Source organism: Hyaena hyaena, unplaced genomic scaffold (genome assembly GCF_003009895.1).
Source record: "Hyaena hyaena isolate Hyena2069 unplaced genomic scaffold, ASM300989v1 scaffold_669, whole genome shotgun sequence".
Lineage (NCBI taxonomy): Eukaryota > Metazoa > Chordata > Mammalia > Carnivora > Hyaenidae > Hyaena > Hyaena hyaena.
Genome location: NW_024081304.1, coordinates 265,081 through 282,652, shown reverse-complemented (window position 1 = coordinate 282,652; position 17,572 = coordinate 265,081). Strand labels below are relative to the sequence as shown.

Sequence of the window (17,572 nt, the reverse complement as noted above, 5' to 3'; positions counted from 1 at the left end):
ATCTCTCTCGCCTGCATGCTCACTCTCTCTCTAAAATTAAAAAAAAAATGAAATAAAAATTCCAAGTGTTTGTATTCTTTTTTAAAAAATGTTTTTTTATTTATTTTGAGAGGGGTGGAAGGGATGAGGGAGAGAGAGAGAGAGAGAAACCCAAGCAAGCTCTGTGCAGCCATCACACGGCCCTATGTGGGACCTCAACCCACAAACCATAAGATCATGACCTGAGACGAAACCAAGAGTAGGTCACTTAACTGACTGAGCCACCCAGGTGACCCATCTAGTTTTTTGATTCTTAACTGATGTACTAGATAACAGCTTGTTCAAAATAATAATAGAAGCAATGTATTCAATTATATATATACTTATATATATTCAATTATATATGATGCCTATGTATAAAAGAAATGAATGACACTAAAGATACCAGGGGTGGGAAGGAAGAATTAGGAATACTCTGCTATTATAAGATGCTTGAGCTACCTGTGAAGAAGTATAGTGCTCTTACTGGGTGTTACATGGAAACCAACTTGACAATAAACTATTTATTAAAAAAAAAAAAAAAAGAAGTATAGTGCTCTTTGAAAGTGGACCTGGACTAGTTATAAATCACAAACTCTAGGTCAACCACTCAAAAAAGTAAAAACAAAAAAAAAAAAACAAAAAAAAAAAACACCAATTCTACAAAGATACCAACTACCAAAACTGACTCACAAAAGAAAATAGAAAATCCAAGAGCACCTGGGTGTTTCAGTCGGTTAAGTGCCCGACTCCTGATTTTGGCTCAGGTCATGATCTCACAGTCATGAGACTGAGCCCCACATGGAGCTCCGCGCGGGGCGTGAAGCCTGCTTAAGATTCTGCCTCCCTCTCCCCTCCCACACCTCAAAAAACCCAGAGAATCTGAATACATCTATAACAAGTAAAGCCATCGAATAAGCTTTCGAAACAATTCCCATAATTTAAAGCCCAGGATGAGATGGCCTTACTGGCTGACTCTACCAAAAGTTTAAAGAATTCCTATCAATCCTTCACAAACTCTTAAAATCTTGGAAAAAGAACAAAGTGCAGGGTACACTTTCCAATTCTAAAACATGCTACAAAACTACAGTAACAAGATAGTTTAGTACTGGCATAGGATAGATACATGACTCAATGGAGTAGTCCAGAGATGAACGCCCAGTCAACTGAGTTTCGACAAGTGTGCGAGACCTTTCAATAGGGAACGGACGGTCTTTTTGACAAATGTCACTGGATGTGATTTGGCTGGATTTGACAACTGGATGTCTACATGTCAAAGAGTCTGCCCTCCAACTACCAAACTCTTAGAAGAAAACAGGAGGAAATCTTCACGACTTTGGATTGGACACCAAAAGCACATGCAACAAGAGGAAAAAAATACATAAATTGACATGATCTAGAACGTGAGAAGGCAACCCACAGAATGAGAGAAATATTTACAAGTCGTATATCTGATAAGGATCTAGTATCCAGGATATACAAAGAACTCTTACAACTCGACAACAAAAATAACTAATTAAAAATTGGCTAAGGATTTTGGGGTGCCTGGGTGGCTCAGTCGTTTGAGCGTCTGACTCTTGATTTCGGCTCAGGTCATGATCTCACGGTTCATGAGATTGAGCCAGACAGCATGGAGCTTGCTTGGGATCCTCTCTCTCCTTCTCTCTCTGCCCCTGCCCTGCTGGTGCTCACTAGCTCGCTCTCTCTCTCTCTCTCGCTCTCTCTCTCTCTCAAAATAAATAAATAAACTTAAGAAAAAGTTGGCTAAGGATTTGGATAGCCATAGAGTTAACATATGACCCACCAGTTCAATTACTAGAGAAATGAAAACCTATGTCCACATAAAAATGTGCACATGAAATCTCAGAGAGCATTATTAATAATAACCAAAAAGGGGCAACAATCCAAAGGTCCATAAACTGATGAATGGATAAACAAAACCTAGTGCATCGATACAATGGAATATTAGCCATAAAAAGGAAAACTGATATGTTCTACAACATGGATGAGCCATGAAAATATGCTAAGCATAAGAAGCCAGACACAAAGGAGCAAATATTGTATGATTCAGCTTATAGGAAATGTCCAGAAGAGGCAAAATCCATAGAGACATAAGGTAGATTAGTGGCTGTCAAGGGCTGGAGGAAGTGATTCCTAGTGGGTTCAGGCTTTCTTACTGGGGTGATGAGGTGATGAAAATATTGTAAATCAGATAGTGGTGACTATCATATAACTGCAAATTTACTAAAAGTCAGTGGATTGTACTGTTTACTTTTTTTAATGTTTATTTATTTATTTTTAGAGAAAGAGAGTGGGGGGAGGGGCAGAGAGAGAGAGAGGGAGAGAGAGAGAATCCCAAGCAGGCTCAATGCTGTCAGCACAGAGCCCCATGCGGGACTGGAACTCACGAACCGTGAGACCGTGACGTGAGCCGAAATCAAGAGTCGGATGCGTAACTGACTGAGCCACCCAGGCGCCCCCGTGCAGTTTGAAATGGTGCGTTTTGTGGTATGTCAATTACATGGCAGTAAAGCTATTTTTGAAACGTCAAAGCACACATCCCTCATCTGTTAATAGAAACTCTTCTTGTTTTTTTTCTCTCTGATCCCAAGTCCTTACCTAGAAGAGTCCTTGCAAACTCCAGTTTGTCTATCGGTACAGCTCTCTGCCCAGCTGGGCAGCCGTTTCCTGTGGTCCCTCAGCTAATCGCTTACATTCATGCTCTGCACTCATATTCCTTTTGTATTCTTAGAAACGGAGAGAACTACACCAGAATTCAGCAGCCCCGTCTTTTATTAAGAGGTAAAACATATGCAGACTGCTTCATTAAGAAGATTTATTTGTCTACAGCATTTGTATTGAGGGCGGGAAAAGGATGGTGGCATTGCCTTTCCTGCTAATTTCAGGAGGGAATGAAATCATCTAATCATCTCCTTTTGTTCACATTTTTCTAAAATTAAAAGATGGCTATCTCACATCCTCACCCTCCTTTCGAGCACCATTGCCTAAAGCTGCCACACTACCCAAATTATAATGTCTGTTGAAAAAAACAAAAAGAAAAGAAAAAAATCAAACCAAATCCAGTCATTCATTGCCTGAAGGAGATTTTGAAATTAGAGAAGTCAGACATTATTTACATCATAAAATAGGATTTTTATTTATTTTTACTTTGTTTTAATTTTAGAGATAGTGTGCATGCGTGTGCACAGGGGAGAGGGGCAGAGAGTGAGAGAGAGAATCTTAAGCAGGCTCCATGCTTAGAGCGGAGCGTGACACAAGGCTCGATCCCATGACCCTGGGATCTGGGATCTTGACCTGAGGCCAGTTCAAGCAATAGCACTGCTAGGAATTTACCCAAGGGACACAGGAGTGCTGATGCATAGGGGCACATGGACCCCAATGTTCATAGCAGCACTCTCAACAAGAGCCAAATCATGGAAAAAGCCTAAGTGTCCATCAACAGACGAATGGATCCAGAAGATGTGGTTTATCTATACGATGGAATCCTACATGGCAATGAGAAACAATGACATCTGGCCTGTGCAGCAACGTGGATGGACCTTGAGGGTGTTATGCTGAGCAAAATAAGTCAGGCAGAGAAAGATAGATACCATATGTTTTCACTCCTACGTGGAACTTGAGAAACTTAACAGAAGACCATGGGGGAGGGGAAGGGGGAAAATAGTTACAAACAGAGAGGGAGGGAGGCAAACCATAAGAGACTTTTAAATACTGAGAACACACTGAGGGTGGATGGGGGAGGGGGAGACGGAAACAGGATGATGGGCATGGAGGAGGGCACTTGTTGGGATGAGCACTGGGTGTTGTATGAAAGCTAATTTGACAATAAATTATATTTTAAAAAAAGAGCCGGATGCTCAACTGACGGTGCTACACAAAAGCGCCCCATAAAATGTGATTTTTAAAACTATTAACCAGCATTGTTTGAATCCGGCCTCCCTCTCACCACTGAAACAGCTTTATTATTGTTTCAACTTCCTTCCAAATGCTACCATCTGGGGCCTCTTTACAAGAAATCAGTAGGATTTTGCCAGAAAGGTGCCAACTGTCCTGCCCCAACGGGCAGCACTTTTTGGGAGCTCCACTCTCGCTGGACCCACCAGCCCGGGGCCACACAGAAGGGAAAGGTGACGAAAGCAGGCGGACACTTCACGCTGACTTTGAGCCAGTTCCGGAGAGCTACACAGAAAACATGTTTTAACTCCTATTTATTGCTGCAAGTTTTGAGGGTGTCTGAATGCTGACTTTACCAAACTACACTGCCAAAGATGGTCAATGATTCCTTCGCTAAATGATGCAAAATAATAATAATAATAATAATAATAATTGAATGGTAACATATTAAATGGTACTGCCCTTGCTGCGGTTTCGTTAGCAGAAATGCTCATCGGGGTGGGTGCTCGGGATTCTTTCCCAACTTCATCTGGGCTTTTATTGCTTTCCTCAGTCTCAAAAGACCAACTGATGAACTTCTGAGACTGGTTCTTTATTTTTCAGGCCACAGGGCATGTACTGTAAATGGATACAAAGGGAAGCAGACAGAGGAGGCTGTGTTCCCAAACAGAAGCCCTCAGTGGTGAGTCAGGAAGCGAGAGGTTTGGCTAGCCAACCAACTTCACCGCGGTATAGTCTGATCGAGATGAAATCCATTCAAACGGACTAAAATAGACTGCACTCAGACATTGCCTTTGCCTCCCTGAGTCTGTCTTCACAAGGACAACTGAGTATCCTTTGGCTCAATTAACCTTTGACTAAATTCAGAGTAAGACAGATGGTAAGAAGCCACAGAGAAAAAAAAAGGGGTGGCGGCCTCTTATGCCTCCTTCCTAGGCTATTGATTTTCCAGTAAAATATATCTCCCACGTTTCCTGGAAAGGCTTGAGAGTGAGTTCAGTTTTATAACTCTTTTTTTTTTCCAAGGGGGAAGAGTTGTAGAATATGAAGAAATTATTTTTAAGAGGCTAAAATGCATAAGCGAAGGCTGGAACGAGAGAGATGTCCCATGATGGAGGGAGGCTGTAGTGGCCTCAGGAAACCTTACAGCAAAGCAAAGACACCATATTATAGGAATTCTGAGATAATGATGATGCCTGTAAAAATGAGCTCATTGTTGATAAAGTTCTGTAGGACTTAAAAAGGCAACGTACTACTGTATTTATGTCATATGAGCCTTATATGCCAATAGAGCCTCCTTCTTAGGTTCAAGGGCCATGATTGATTTCATGCCTCCAAGTTTACAAAACAAGCAGCGTTATCTCTGCAAATCTTGTCCCGTCTCCACCTCCAGCCTTCAGATGGAAGATAAACAGCTGACCCTTGAACAACACAGGTTTGAACTGCGCGGGTCGGCTTATACGCGAATTCTTTTCAATAAATACGGTACACTACTGTAAATGTCTTTTCTGTTCCTTATGATATTTAAAAATTCTTTTAAAGTTTATTTCTCTTTTAGGGGGAGAGAGAGAGACAGAGCGGGAGCAGGGGAGGGGCACAGAGAGAGGGAGACAGACTCTGAAGCAGGCTCCAGGCTCCGAGCTGTCAGCACAGAGCTTGGCACGGGGCTCGAACTCACGAACCATGAAATCATGACCTAAGCTAAGGTCGGCCGCTTAATTGACTGAGCCACCCAGGCGCCCCTGTTCCTTATGATATTGTAAATAGCATTTTTTTTTCCTCCAGCTAACTTTGTTGTAAGAAGATAGTATGTAATGCATATGACATGCAAGATATGTGTTAATTAACTGTTCACGTTATCAGTAAGGCTTTCAGTTAACCCCTTAGGGAGTCAAAAGTTATATATGGATTTTTGACTGTGCAGGGGGTCAGCGCCCTTCACCCCTGAGTTGTTCAAGGGTCAACTGTATATGGATGAGTAAGGCAGGAAATGGGTAGGTTAAAAAAAAATAGCACAGGGAATATGGAGAAGGAATAAATGGGTAGAAGTATAAAGCAGTTTAGGCTGGTAGATTTAAAAAGGGAAGGTACACAGAGGACTTTGAGGGCAGTGACAATTCTCTGTGTGATACTATAATGATGGATACATGCCATTATACATTTGCCCAAACCCACAGACCGTACAACACCAAGAGTGAATCCCAATGTGAACTACAGACTTCGGAAGTTGTCACAAATACACTATCCTGGTGGGCGAGGCTGTGCGTGTGCATGGGTGGGAGGTATATGAAAAACCTTGGTACCTTCCGCTGAATTTTGCTGTGAACCCAAAACTGCTCTACAAAATAAAGTCTCGGGGGGGGGGGCGGATAAGCACTAAAAAGGTAGAGAAAACTCAGGGTGGGAGCAAGTGGGTAGATAGATGAGTAAGAGAAAAACCGGGGTAGGCAGAAGGTGGGTGGTAAGAGCAGAAATTGCCGGAGGCTTCCTGGGATTGCTATGTGATGTCACATGCCACACACTTGCCACCTTTCCCACTGCGCATGGGGTGGGGTGCCTAAAGACATACCCTTTAGGCATCTGCCACAAGTTACAATGACATAGCAGAAAGTTAGGGGAAAAGGTAAATTGTGCTGGCCGTTACTGATTGTCTTTTCTTGTTTGGATGTAGAAGAGATCATCTCCCCCTCTGCAGACAGACAGATAGATGCTCACGCCCAGAACTGAATACTCGGATGACTGCGCATGGCGGTGCAAAGGACATTCATCCAGCGTGCTGCACTGGCTACACTGAATACAGCACTCCACCTTCCCGGGGGGCATTTTGATGGGCGAAGAAGACCGTGCCGTCCACTCTATGACCAGCAGGGAGGGACCGCAGGCGTGCACCCTCCTGCCTGGGCAGATGTGCCCACATAGCACCCCCTTCCTGAATCCCCTTCCAGCTCTTCTCTGTTTAGCTAAGTCTTGACATGCTTGAATCCCATCTTCCACTGAACCTTTCCCTTTTTTGGTTCTCCGCCTTCAGTTTAGTGAACAACAGAATCACCCGTGCGGGAGTAGGAGAGTGAGGAAGAGGCTGAAGGAGATGTTAAAAGTGCTATTCCCTGGGGCGCCTGGGTGGCTCAGTCAGTTAAGCTCAGGTCATGATCTCACGGTCCCTGAGTTGGAGCCCCACATCGGGCTCTGTGCCGACAGCCTGGATCCTAGAACCTGCTCTGGATTCTGTGTCTCCCCCTCTCTCTGCCCCTCCCCCACTCACGCTGTGTCTTTCTCTCAAAGATAAATAAACATGAAAATGAAATTTTTTTTTAAAGTGCTGTTTCCTGAGATCTACGGCCAGAGATCCGGATGTACAGCAAGTCAGGTAGGGGGCCCAGACATCTGCACTTTTCACAAGCTCCCCGGGGGCTTCTGGGGTAGGGTTCCCCCAACCACATTTTGAGAAGCCCATCTTAGGACACTGGATAACTTTGCATCATTCTCTGCCACGCGGCTTACGGTCACGTCTGTCCTACCTTCCCAGTGAGACCCTGGGCGCTACATGCTAAGGGCTGCACACTAATTCAGCCCAATAACCAAGCCACATAGATCCCCTTTTCTGTTCTTTATTTTCTCAGTTTGACTGAGGTACAAGCGTCTGAGCTTGAGGTATACAACTTGGTATATATATTTTTTTAATGTTTTTTTTAATTTATTTCTAGGAGAGAGAGAGAGACAGCGTGAGCAGGAGAGGGTCAGAGAGAGAGGGAGTCACAGACTCTGAAACAGGCTCCAGGCTCTGAGCTGGCAGTCAGCACAGAACCCGACGCGGGGCTCGAACCCACGAACCGTGAGATCATGACCTAAGTGAAAGTCGGACGCTTAACCGACTAAGCCACCTAGGCGCCCCACAACTTGGTATATTTTTGAAAGAGTTTACTTTTAAGCAATCTCTACACCCAACACGGGGCTCGAACCCACAACCCTGAGGCTGAGAGTCACACGCTGCTCCGACTGAGCCAGCCAGGTGCCCCGATAACTTGGTATTTTGATACAGGTGGACAGTGCGCAATGATCACCGCAATCAAGCTAATTAACAAACACCATCCCCTCACACATTTTCCTTTGTTGTTGTTGTTATGGTTGCTGCTGTTCTTTATTTTTAAATGCCTCCTGGCACATAACGTCAGTTACAGAGGGTGGAGGAAGCCAACGAACAGCATAAGATTATTAGAAAAATAATGAATGGAAAAAATGACGTGCTGTTTCTCAATGGTGAGAGTTGTTTTACAAACGGCAGTGAATTTTGAGAACACCAAAGGAACCAAGGTCAGGGGCAGCGAAAGCCTCCTCTGGGCTGCCACGGCCCTAAAGGGTCCTCAACATTCATTCAAAACAACAGGCCAGGAGCGCGCAAGCCTTAGCTAGACATATCGAACATGGCGTATGGCAAATGCAGGTCTGAGCTGGGTACCCAAAGCCACGTTGATCACACTGGAGAACTTCTTAACATTGCAACACTGAGGTGCCGCTGGCATTGCATCAAGGCCTGAATGGGGCAGAAATCAGCAGACAACCCGTCGGAAACTTGGAAAGGGGGAGACAAATCTAGACTTGCAAATTCAAGGAGTCTCTATCCTGCCCAGATTTACAGGATGTGAGTGGTTAATTTTACATGTCAGCTTGGCTAGGTCACGAGGTACCGAGCTGAAACATTATTTGGGTGGGTCTGTGAGGGGGTCTGCAGCTGACACGAGCCCTCGCACTGGTAGGCTGACGAAAGCAGACTGCCCACCCCTATGTGGCTGGGCGCCATCCAATCTTCTGAGGGCCTGGAAAGAACAAAAAGGAAGAAGAAGAGAGAATGTGCTCTCTCTGCCTGACTTCTTGAGCTGAAAAAATCAGTCTTTTCCTACCCTCAGACTAGAATACGCCACTGGTTCTCCTGGCTCTGAACTTCTAGGACTCCACTCTACGGATCTTTATATGCCTTGCCAAAGTCCTATGTATAAGATGTTCACTGCAGAATTGTTTACACTAGCAAGGGACGAGAAGCAATGCACGTGAACTCCAATAGGGAGCAGCTGATACAAACTGCAGGCCATCCGGAATGTGTACAGGAGTATATTTAAGATTCCCATAAGGCTTATAAGAATCACAGAGGTCAATGTACCTTGGATAATCCCAACAACGTCTTAAATCGGTAGAATCATGGTGTGTATACATCACCTCTTCTTTATCCATTCGTCTATTGATAGACACTTGGGTGGCTTCCGTATCTCAGCTATTGTAAATAATGCTGCAATGAATACAGGGGTACATGTATCCCTTCGAATTAGTGCTCTTGTATTCTCTGGGTAAATACCCTATAGTGCAGTTGCTGGATTGTAAAGTAGTTAAACACACACACACACACACACACACACACACACACACAAACACACACACCCCATTGGAATATTATTCAGCCATAAAAAAGAATGAAAAGAATGAAATCTAGTCATTTGCAACGACATGGATGGAGCTAGAGAGCATAATGCTAAGAGAAATGGGTCAGTGAGAGAAAGACAAATACCATACAATTTTACTCGTTAAGAAACAAAACAAAGGAGCAAAGGGAAAAATCAAAGAGAGGGGAGAATCCCAAGAAACAGACCGTCAACCACAGAGAACAAACTGATGGTTACCAGAGGGTAGGTGGGGGGAGCTGGTTAAATAGGTGATGGAGATTAGGAGGGCACTTGTGTTGAGCACTGTGTATTGTAGGAGAGTGCAGAGCCACTATATTGCACACCTGAAGCTAATATTAACGCTGTATGTTAAGTAACGGGATTTTAAATAAAGTTGGGGGGAAGTCACCTAGAAGCTAGAAGAAATGGTCACGAAGGAAGGAAGAAAGGAGCCTAGCTCTGTTGGATAGTATATTTTAACCTCAGAAATGTAAGAAGAAAAACAGTGACAAAATTGTCCCCTATGATTATCGCCCACGTCACTTAGGAAGCGTCTCCTTGAATTTTCATACCAACTACCACTCACGTCATCATTATGCAGCAAATTCACGGAAGGGTGCAATTCTGACTTCTGGAACGCAATGTATAGAGATGTTTAAAAGGATTATCCATGTGCACAACGAAAGGAGTGTGCGGGCCAAACGCACAGCCGATATTGAGTGAAAACTGACACTAAGGGGCACCTGGGTGGCTCAGTCGGTGAAGCGTCCGACTCTTGACAACGGTTCAAGTCATGATCCCACGGTTCATGAGAGCTGTGCTGACAGCACAGAGCCTGCTCAGGATTCTCTATGTCTCTCTCTCCCTCTCTGCCCCTCCCTCACTCTCTCGCTCTCTCTCAAAAATAAATAAACTTTAAAAAAAAGTGACACTATTTCAACAGAGGAGGGGAAAGGGGACGTGAAGGAAAGCAGAGAGAAGATTAAGAAGAATAATGCAATTTTTTTCTCAAATGGGAGATTATTTTGAGTATTGCATCTGTCCTATTTATAGCTAATATATTTTGACATATCTGCGTTCAAGCCAGAGCCATTCCACGCCTCCCTCTGTGCCAAAGGGCAGCCTTCCCTTCGGGCTCTCCTCAAATACAAGGTTGATAATATTTCGGAGGACACCATAATGGATTGATTGATTCTAAAATAAAATCACAGTATGCGATCACTTAAAACTTACTGCATTAGAGGAACTTGGGAATTCACCTTCTAAATATCTGCTGGGCTTCCCCATAACGCCTACTTATGAACCAACTTCTCTTTCGGCACTGTTTAATAGGCCTTGCCCAAATCATTGTGCTCCCTTTTAATTTTTCAGTACAGTGGCCGTAAAACTTCTAGATCTCTGTAAGTGGCCTAAAAGCAGAAGAGCACCACTGTAGCACAGCTGATGTTAGGCCCTTGTGATACGTTACCCAGGCTCCTATAAGTGTCACCTCGACACATCCGTGGGTCAGCAAGCGAAAAAGTCCCATACAGAGAGTCAGGAAGTTGTGTTAGTTATGATCTAAACACTCACCACAGTATAATAGTTCTTGGTAAGTGGAGTAGTCTCGAATCCTTTGCCAGCCTTGGGGGACAGGGGTCTCTCTGTGAAACAGACATTTAAATTATGTTAATATCATACAGGTCGAAGATGAAAATTTTATAACATAAGTCAACTAACACACTATACGTTTTGTCAAATGGAAGGATCAACGGAAATGTACATTCCTCAACAGGTGACACTGTACTTTTACTAAACTCTAGATGGTCCAAGTTAGACCGTCTTGTCCAGGAACCTTCAATTTCTGAGAAGTTAGGGCCTAGCTAATGAATGGCAGAGCCGGGACAAGAACGTCACTCCATTTGGGCTTATTTCTTTACTCCACTTTGTCTCTCCATTCAACTCCTTCAAAACTGATCAGCAAAGCTAACGCTAACAAAATGTATATATTTGTAACTTGTAAGTTACTCTACAAGTATAAATATATATTATAATATAGATAATAGCAACCATCCTTTCTTGGGGCTCTCTCCAGTGCCAAAAATAAAATAATCAGAATCTCTAACACACTGAAAACTGGCAGAAAATTCTTTTATGTATCGTTTTAGTATCATGATATCGTGCTACAAAATGCCGTCTTTCTTTTACGAAGTTAATCTTACCTATTAAACTCATGACTAAGAGACATCCTAATACATTCTTTTTTCTGTTTTTGTTTGTTTGTTTGTTTGTTTTTTAGAGAGAGAGAGAGAGAATGAGCAGGGGAAGGGCAGAGAGAGGGAGACACAGAATCTGAAGCAGGCTCCAGGCTCTGAGCTGTCAGCACAGAGCCTGACACAGGGCCTGAACCCACAGCTGTGAGCTCATGATCTGAGCTGAAGTCGGACACCCAACCAACTGAGCCACCCAGGTGCCCCAATACATTCTTTCTTTAAAAAAAAAAAAACTTAAGAAACATAACAGACGACGATCATAAATGTTTAACAGTGTCACTAACACTATCTTTCCTACCCTCATTTTCTCCTTTGCTTCATTTTGTTTTACATTGCATTTTTATCTTGCTGTAGTAGATGCTGCTTTAAACTCTTTCTGAAGTATAGTGGAGTCTATATAAACAACCAAATAATAAGTTATCATCACACTTGATTTTTCTTTTTAAAATAATATTTTCTGGGGTGCCTGGGTGGCTCCGTCGGTAAAGCGTCCGGCTTCAGCTCAGGGCACGATCTCGCAGTTCGTGGGTTCGAGGCCCACGTTGGGCTCTATGCGGACAGCTAGCTCAGAACCTGGAGCCTGTCTTCGGATTCTGTGTCTCCCTCTCTCTCTGACCCTCCCCTGCTCATGCTGTCTCTATCTCTCTCTCAAAAATAAATAAAACATTAAAAAATTTTAAAAAGCTAAAACTTTTTTAAAAAAATAAATATTTTCTAGTTTTAAATCTATTACATCCCAACCCGAAAAATACAAATTATAGAGAAAAAAATAAAAACCAATGATTAGTCAGAGCTAACCATCATCAAAGTAACATTATAAAGCATGTCTTCTCATTCTTTTTGTACATGTATTTGTGAACACACACACACACACACACACAGATCTTTCTTACTTTACTTATGGTTTTGTAATTCTAACAACCTTTTTAAAATTTTTATTTATTTATTTATTTTAAGTGTTTTTTATTTATTTTGAAAGAGAGACAGAGAGAGGGAGAGAGAGCCCTAAGCAGACTCCATGCCATCAGTGCAGAGCCTGACATGGGGCTCGATCTCACCAACTATGAGATCATGACCTGAGCTGAGATCAAGAGTCTGATAGTTAACTGACTGAGCCACCCAGGTGCTCCTTTAATTTTATTGTTTTATGTAATCTCTACCCTCAGTGTGGGGCTCCAACTCATGACCCCAAGCTCAAGAGTTGCATGCTCTTGGGGTGCCTGGGTGGCTTAGTTGGTTAAGCGTCCGACTTTCGCTTAGGTCATGATCTCGCGGTTCGTGGGTTCGAGCCCTGCGTCGGGCTCTGTGCTGACTGCCAGCTCAGAGCCTGGAGCCTATTTCGGAGTCTGTATCTCCCTCTCTCTCTGACCCTCCCCTGTTCGCGCTGTCTCTCTCTCTCTCCTAGAAATAAATAAAATATATTAAAAAAAAAAAAAAAGAGTTGTATGCTCTATTGACTGAGCCAGCCAGGCACCCCTCGGTAATTCTCCTATCACATTATTTCATGAATATTTTCTCATTTAACTTTGACTTTAATTATTATTATATTTAAAATATTATTATATTATATTAAAATAATCCTTTTATTTATTTGGCACTTAATAGTTTTTACCACATTTTATCTGAGCCTCACAAGCCTGTCCAGGCAGAGATGATTTCATTTCACTAAGGAGGTCAGTCAGGTTCAGGGAGGTGAAGTTAATTACCTAAGGGCATGTATCTAGGAAATGGCAGAGCCAAGAATGAAGTTCAGGTGCGCCTTGGCAAGAGCCTGTGCTCCTAACTAACATGATGTCCAGAGATAAATGTACTGAGAAGGGCTTGGTCAATGGCATTTGCAGTGATTCCTACTGGAGTTCAGAGAGGCCATCAGTTTGAGCTGGAATGGTCAGAGAAGACCTTGCTAGGCAGGGGGCACTTGATCCAGTCCTGGAGGGTGGTGAGAATGCAAACCAGGAGAGAAAACAGCAGAGAACTTTCTAGGCAGGGAAGATTCCAGAAGCACAGCTGTAGAAATGGCAGTGTTCAAGGCAGGGCTGTTCATGTGCCAATGAATTGTCCAGCTGGGCCTTGCTGGGCAGGGGGACAACACAGCAAAAAGGCAGCACTCCGGCCAATTCTGTCACTTCCGAGTGATGACACGTGAGGTACAGCGGCTTTCTGGAAGCTCTACGCTATTTTCAGATCCTCCTGGATCTACCTGGTGGCTTCACAAGGCCTTGCCGGGCAAAGCTGAGTGACACAGAGCCACCCCACCTATACTTGAGATTGTAAGTGGCAGAGCCAGGACTTGAAATCAAGTGCTGTACCAAGCGTGGTGTGCTTTCCAACATACCACGCCGTTGTACTCTCAGGCATATTTGAAATTGACGGTTACCAAATTCCTTTAGTTTTTATTAGGCAAGTTTTCTATAATGTAGTGATAATGGTTCTACTTCGAACTCACAGCTGGGGGCACCTGGGTGGCTCAGTAGGTTAAGCACCTGACTCTTGGTTTTGGCTCAGGTCATGATCTCACAGTTCGTCAGTTCAAGCCCCACACTGGTCTCCGTGCTAATGGTGGAGAGTCTACTTGGGATTCTCTCTCCTTCACTCTCTGCCCCTCCCCTGCTCTCTCTCAAAATAAATAAATAAACTTAAAACCTTTAACAGAAAGAACTCACAATTGTTTTGTGCCACTATAATGTAATGGTGCAGTGCCTACTTGGGATTCTCTCTCTCTGCCCCTCCCCTGCTCTCTCTCAAAATAAATAAATAAACTTAAAACCTTTAACAGAAAGAACTCACAATTGTTTTGTGCCACTATAATGTAATGGTGCAGTGCCTACTTGGGATTCTCTCTCTCTGCCCCTCCCCTGCTCGCTCTCTCTCTCTCGAAATAAATAAATAATCATAAAAATTAAAAAAAAAGAAAGAGCTCACAATTGTTTTTGTGCAACTATAATGTAAGCCAGTCTTGATAAAAATGAAACTTTCTAGAGATACCGGCAAGATATGGTCAGCTTTCAAAAGCCACGCTGAAAGGGAGGGTAAACAGTAATGGAGAGCCTGCCGAGATAGAGAAGAAGGGAGGAGAGGCCACAGGAATGGATGATTGCAACTGAAACAAAATGTTAACTATGCCAAGTAGGACGGAGCAACACGAATTGAAAAGACAGAAGCGGCTGCCTGGAGATTCCTCAGTGGCTGAACAGGATGCAAAAAAACCCAGCTGGTGCTTTGAGAAAATCAATAAAATTGTCAGACCTCTAGCAGGACGGACAGAGGACAAAAGAAGACATGGGTTACCAATATCAGGAGTGAAACAGGGGATGTCACTACCTATCCAAAACATGATAGGGACACCTGGGTGGCTCAGCCGGTTTAGGATCCGACTCTTGATTTCAGCCCAGGACATGATCCCAGGATCATGGGATCGAGCCCAGGCAGGCTCTCTGCTGACCGTGGAGCCTACTTAAGATTCTCCTCTCTCTCTCTCTCTCTCTTCCCCTCTCCCCAGGTCGCACGCTCTCTCTTAAAAAAAAAAAATATGATAAAGCAATACTATGAGCAACTCAAAAATAGAAACACCAAAGCCAGACAAAGAGAATAACCTGAACACAACATTAGCCAATAAAATTCAGCAACACGTTTAAAGCATTGTAGACTACGCGGAGCTCATCCCATGGATCCAAGGGTTGGTAAAATCTTCAAAACTCAATCAACATAACCCACGGTATTAATAGTCTAAAAAGAAAAATCACATGATACTATCAATCGATGCAGAAAAAGCACTTGAGAAAACTCAACAATGACTCAAGGGGAAAAAACACCCACCTCCTCCCCTCCTCCCCCAAATAGGAATAGAGTGGAACTCCTTCAACTCAATAAACAGAATCTACCAAAAACCCACAGCTGGCATGGACAGAAATGGCACAAGATGTAAGGCTGAGCATGGGTCCCCCTGAGATCAGGAACAAGCAAGGTGGTCTCTCTCACCACTCTCATTCAATTCAATTCAATTCAATTCAATTCAATTCAATTCAGTCACTGACATCAATCAATGTCGTGAAGAATTCAGATGGGTTATCTTCAGATGGGTTACGTGGCATAATACAACGCCGCCAACAGCAGTATCCCACAGATAAAGCCATGAGAAACCCTCCTAATCCTAATAGGAAGATCCCTTTACAATTAACTTTTGGTTCTTCCTCCTCCCCTGCTGCTATAGATTCCCATTGCCTGTTGGTGGTGATGGGCCAAAAAAAAAAAAATCTGGTGACACTGAGTTTCTCTGGATGTGAAACATCTATGTGACATACCCAGGAGACTACCACAGGAAGTCTAAATATAAAGCTCAATCTTAGTTTTGGTTTACGATCAGTACGAAGAGTCATTTCTTAATCTGCCTTAATACAAATTTAATTAGCCAGCTACCTAATCTCTTCATCTGATATCTATATTTACCTGCTACTAAGAAGTTTTAGAAGAAGGATTTAATGACCCTTTAACAGAACCAGTTGCAGAAAAACGAATTTGCTTAAAATATCTGTTCTGATCTTCTTTGGCAAGGAAGTTTTGCCAGGAAAATTTTGATGCAAAGTCCTGACAGAACCCTTAACTTTTCTCTAAGACAAAAACAAAAGAGAGATAATTTACACTGTTGCTGATGTATTGGCAGGAATTTTTTTTTAAGTTTTTATTTTATGTTTGACAGTGATAGAGAGAGAGCATGAGCAGGGGAGGGTCAGAGAGAGAGGGAGACACAGAATCTGAACCAGTCTCCAGGCTCCGAGCTGTCAGCACAGAGCCCGACGCGGGGCTCGAACTCACAGACTACAAGATCATGACCTGAGCCGAAATCAGATGCTTAACTGACTGAGCCACCCAGGTGCTCCTTTAATTTTTTTTTAAGTTTTTGTTTTATTAGGAATTTTTTAAATGTATAAGTAACATGTTAATTTACAGGTCACTACTGATTTTTAAGGAAAGGACTGAAAATTGTATCAACGGCTAATTTTCTTATTTATAATGTATCTGACTCAAACCAAGGAGCAAAGACCCTTAATATATCCTCTGTAGTTTATATAATGCCTAATTTATTCATATATATTTTTTCATGAAATAAATATTTTGAAAAAAATATTTTTGTTAAAAAGGGTTTATTTTTCTTGTGTAACAAGAAATCGGGAAGTCCGCAAGCAAGACTGGGAACAATGGCTTCATAATGTCACCACCTTCTACGTCCCATCATTGTTGGTGGGAGGCTTTTATTATCATGGTCACCAAAACCTACTCTACCTTCAGCCTCAAGCTCATGTTGAAAGGCGTCCTGTGCGTGCGTGTGCAAGCCCGAGATTCTCAAATAGTCTACTTCTTAACTTCCTACAGGAGGAGACTGGTGGCTCCACAGGTCCTGTGAAACCGGCCTCCGCCTGATCAGAGGGACAAAGCTGTCCCCAGGGCCTTGACCATAATTATCTTCTAGACAAAAGTTACCGGCAACAATCTCAAACTTCAAATGCCGCTCCCCAGGGGCAACTTTGTGCTCCTGTCGAAGGCTGGCTCAAGGGAAGAAGAATGTGCAAAGCATTCTCGCAGCACCAAAATCTGCAAGGCAAGGGTTTGCTCGGGGCCAGGGTTGCATCATCGTTCTGTTTTGAAGACAATACAAAGACACGTGGAATACTGGCTTGAATGAACAGTACCCCAGGCTACCATGGCTGAAGGTCAGAATCACAGACTATTCGAGTGACCTCAGGGTTACACGTTTGACCCAAGAGTAAACAGATAAGAGATCACAGGAGTTCTTGACTTCCATGCCAGATTCAACCTCATAAACTACCCAAGAGTTTGTGTGGCCGTGGGGTTTACAACTCTCAATGGATGGTTTCGTTTCAACGAAAGATGCATTTAGTCTATGAATCGTTTTTTTAGAACTCCTTAAAGACAAATCTTCCCTAAGCTTACACATCA

At 43.1% G+C, this 17,572-nt stretch overlaps 1 protein-coding gene across 6 annotated transcripts in view; it reads right to left on the bottom strand.

Moving 5' to 3' along the window:
- Positions 1-17,572, bottom strand: part of ARHGEF6 (Rac/Cdc42 guanine nucleotide exchange factor 6) — a 111,693-nt gene that overhangs the window by 50,265 nt on the left and 43,856 nt on the right. For all 6 annotated transcript variants that reach the window (XM_039217127.1, XM_039217130.1, XM_039217129.1 and 3 more), the window contains one exon: positions 10,938-11,008. In XM_039217127.1, coding sequence (XP_039073058.1) covers positions 10,938-11,008 — 71 coding nt within the window. The remainder of the gene's footprint in view (positions 1-10,937; positions 11,009-17,572) is intronic.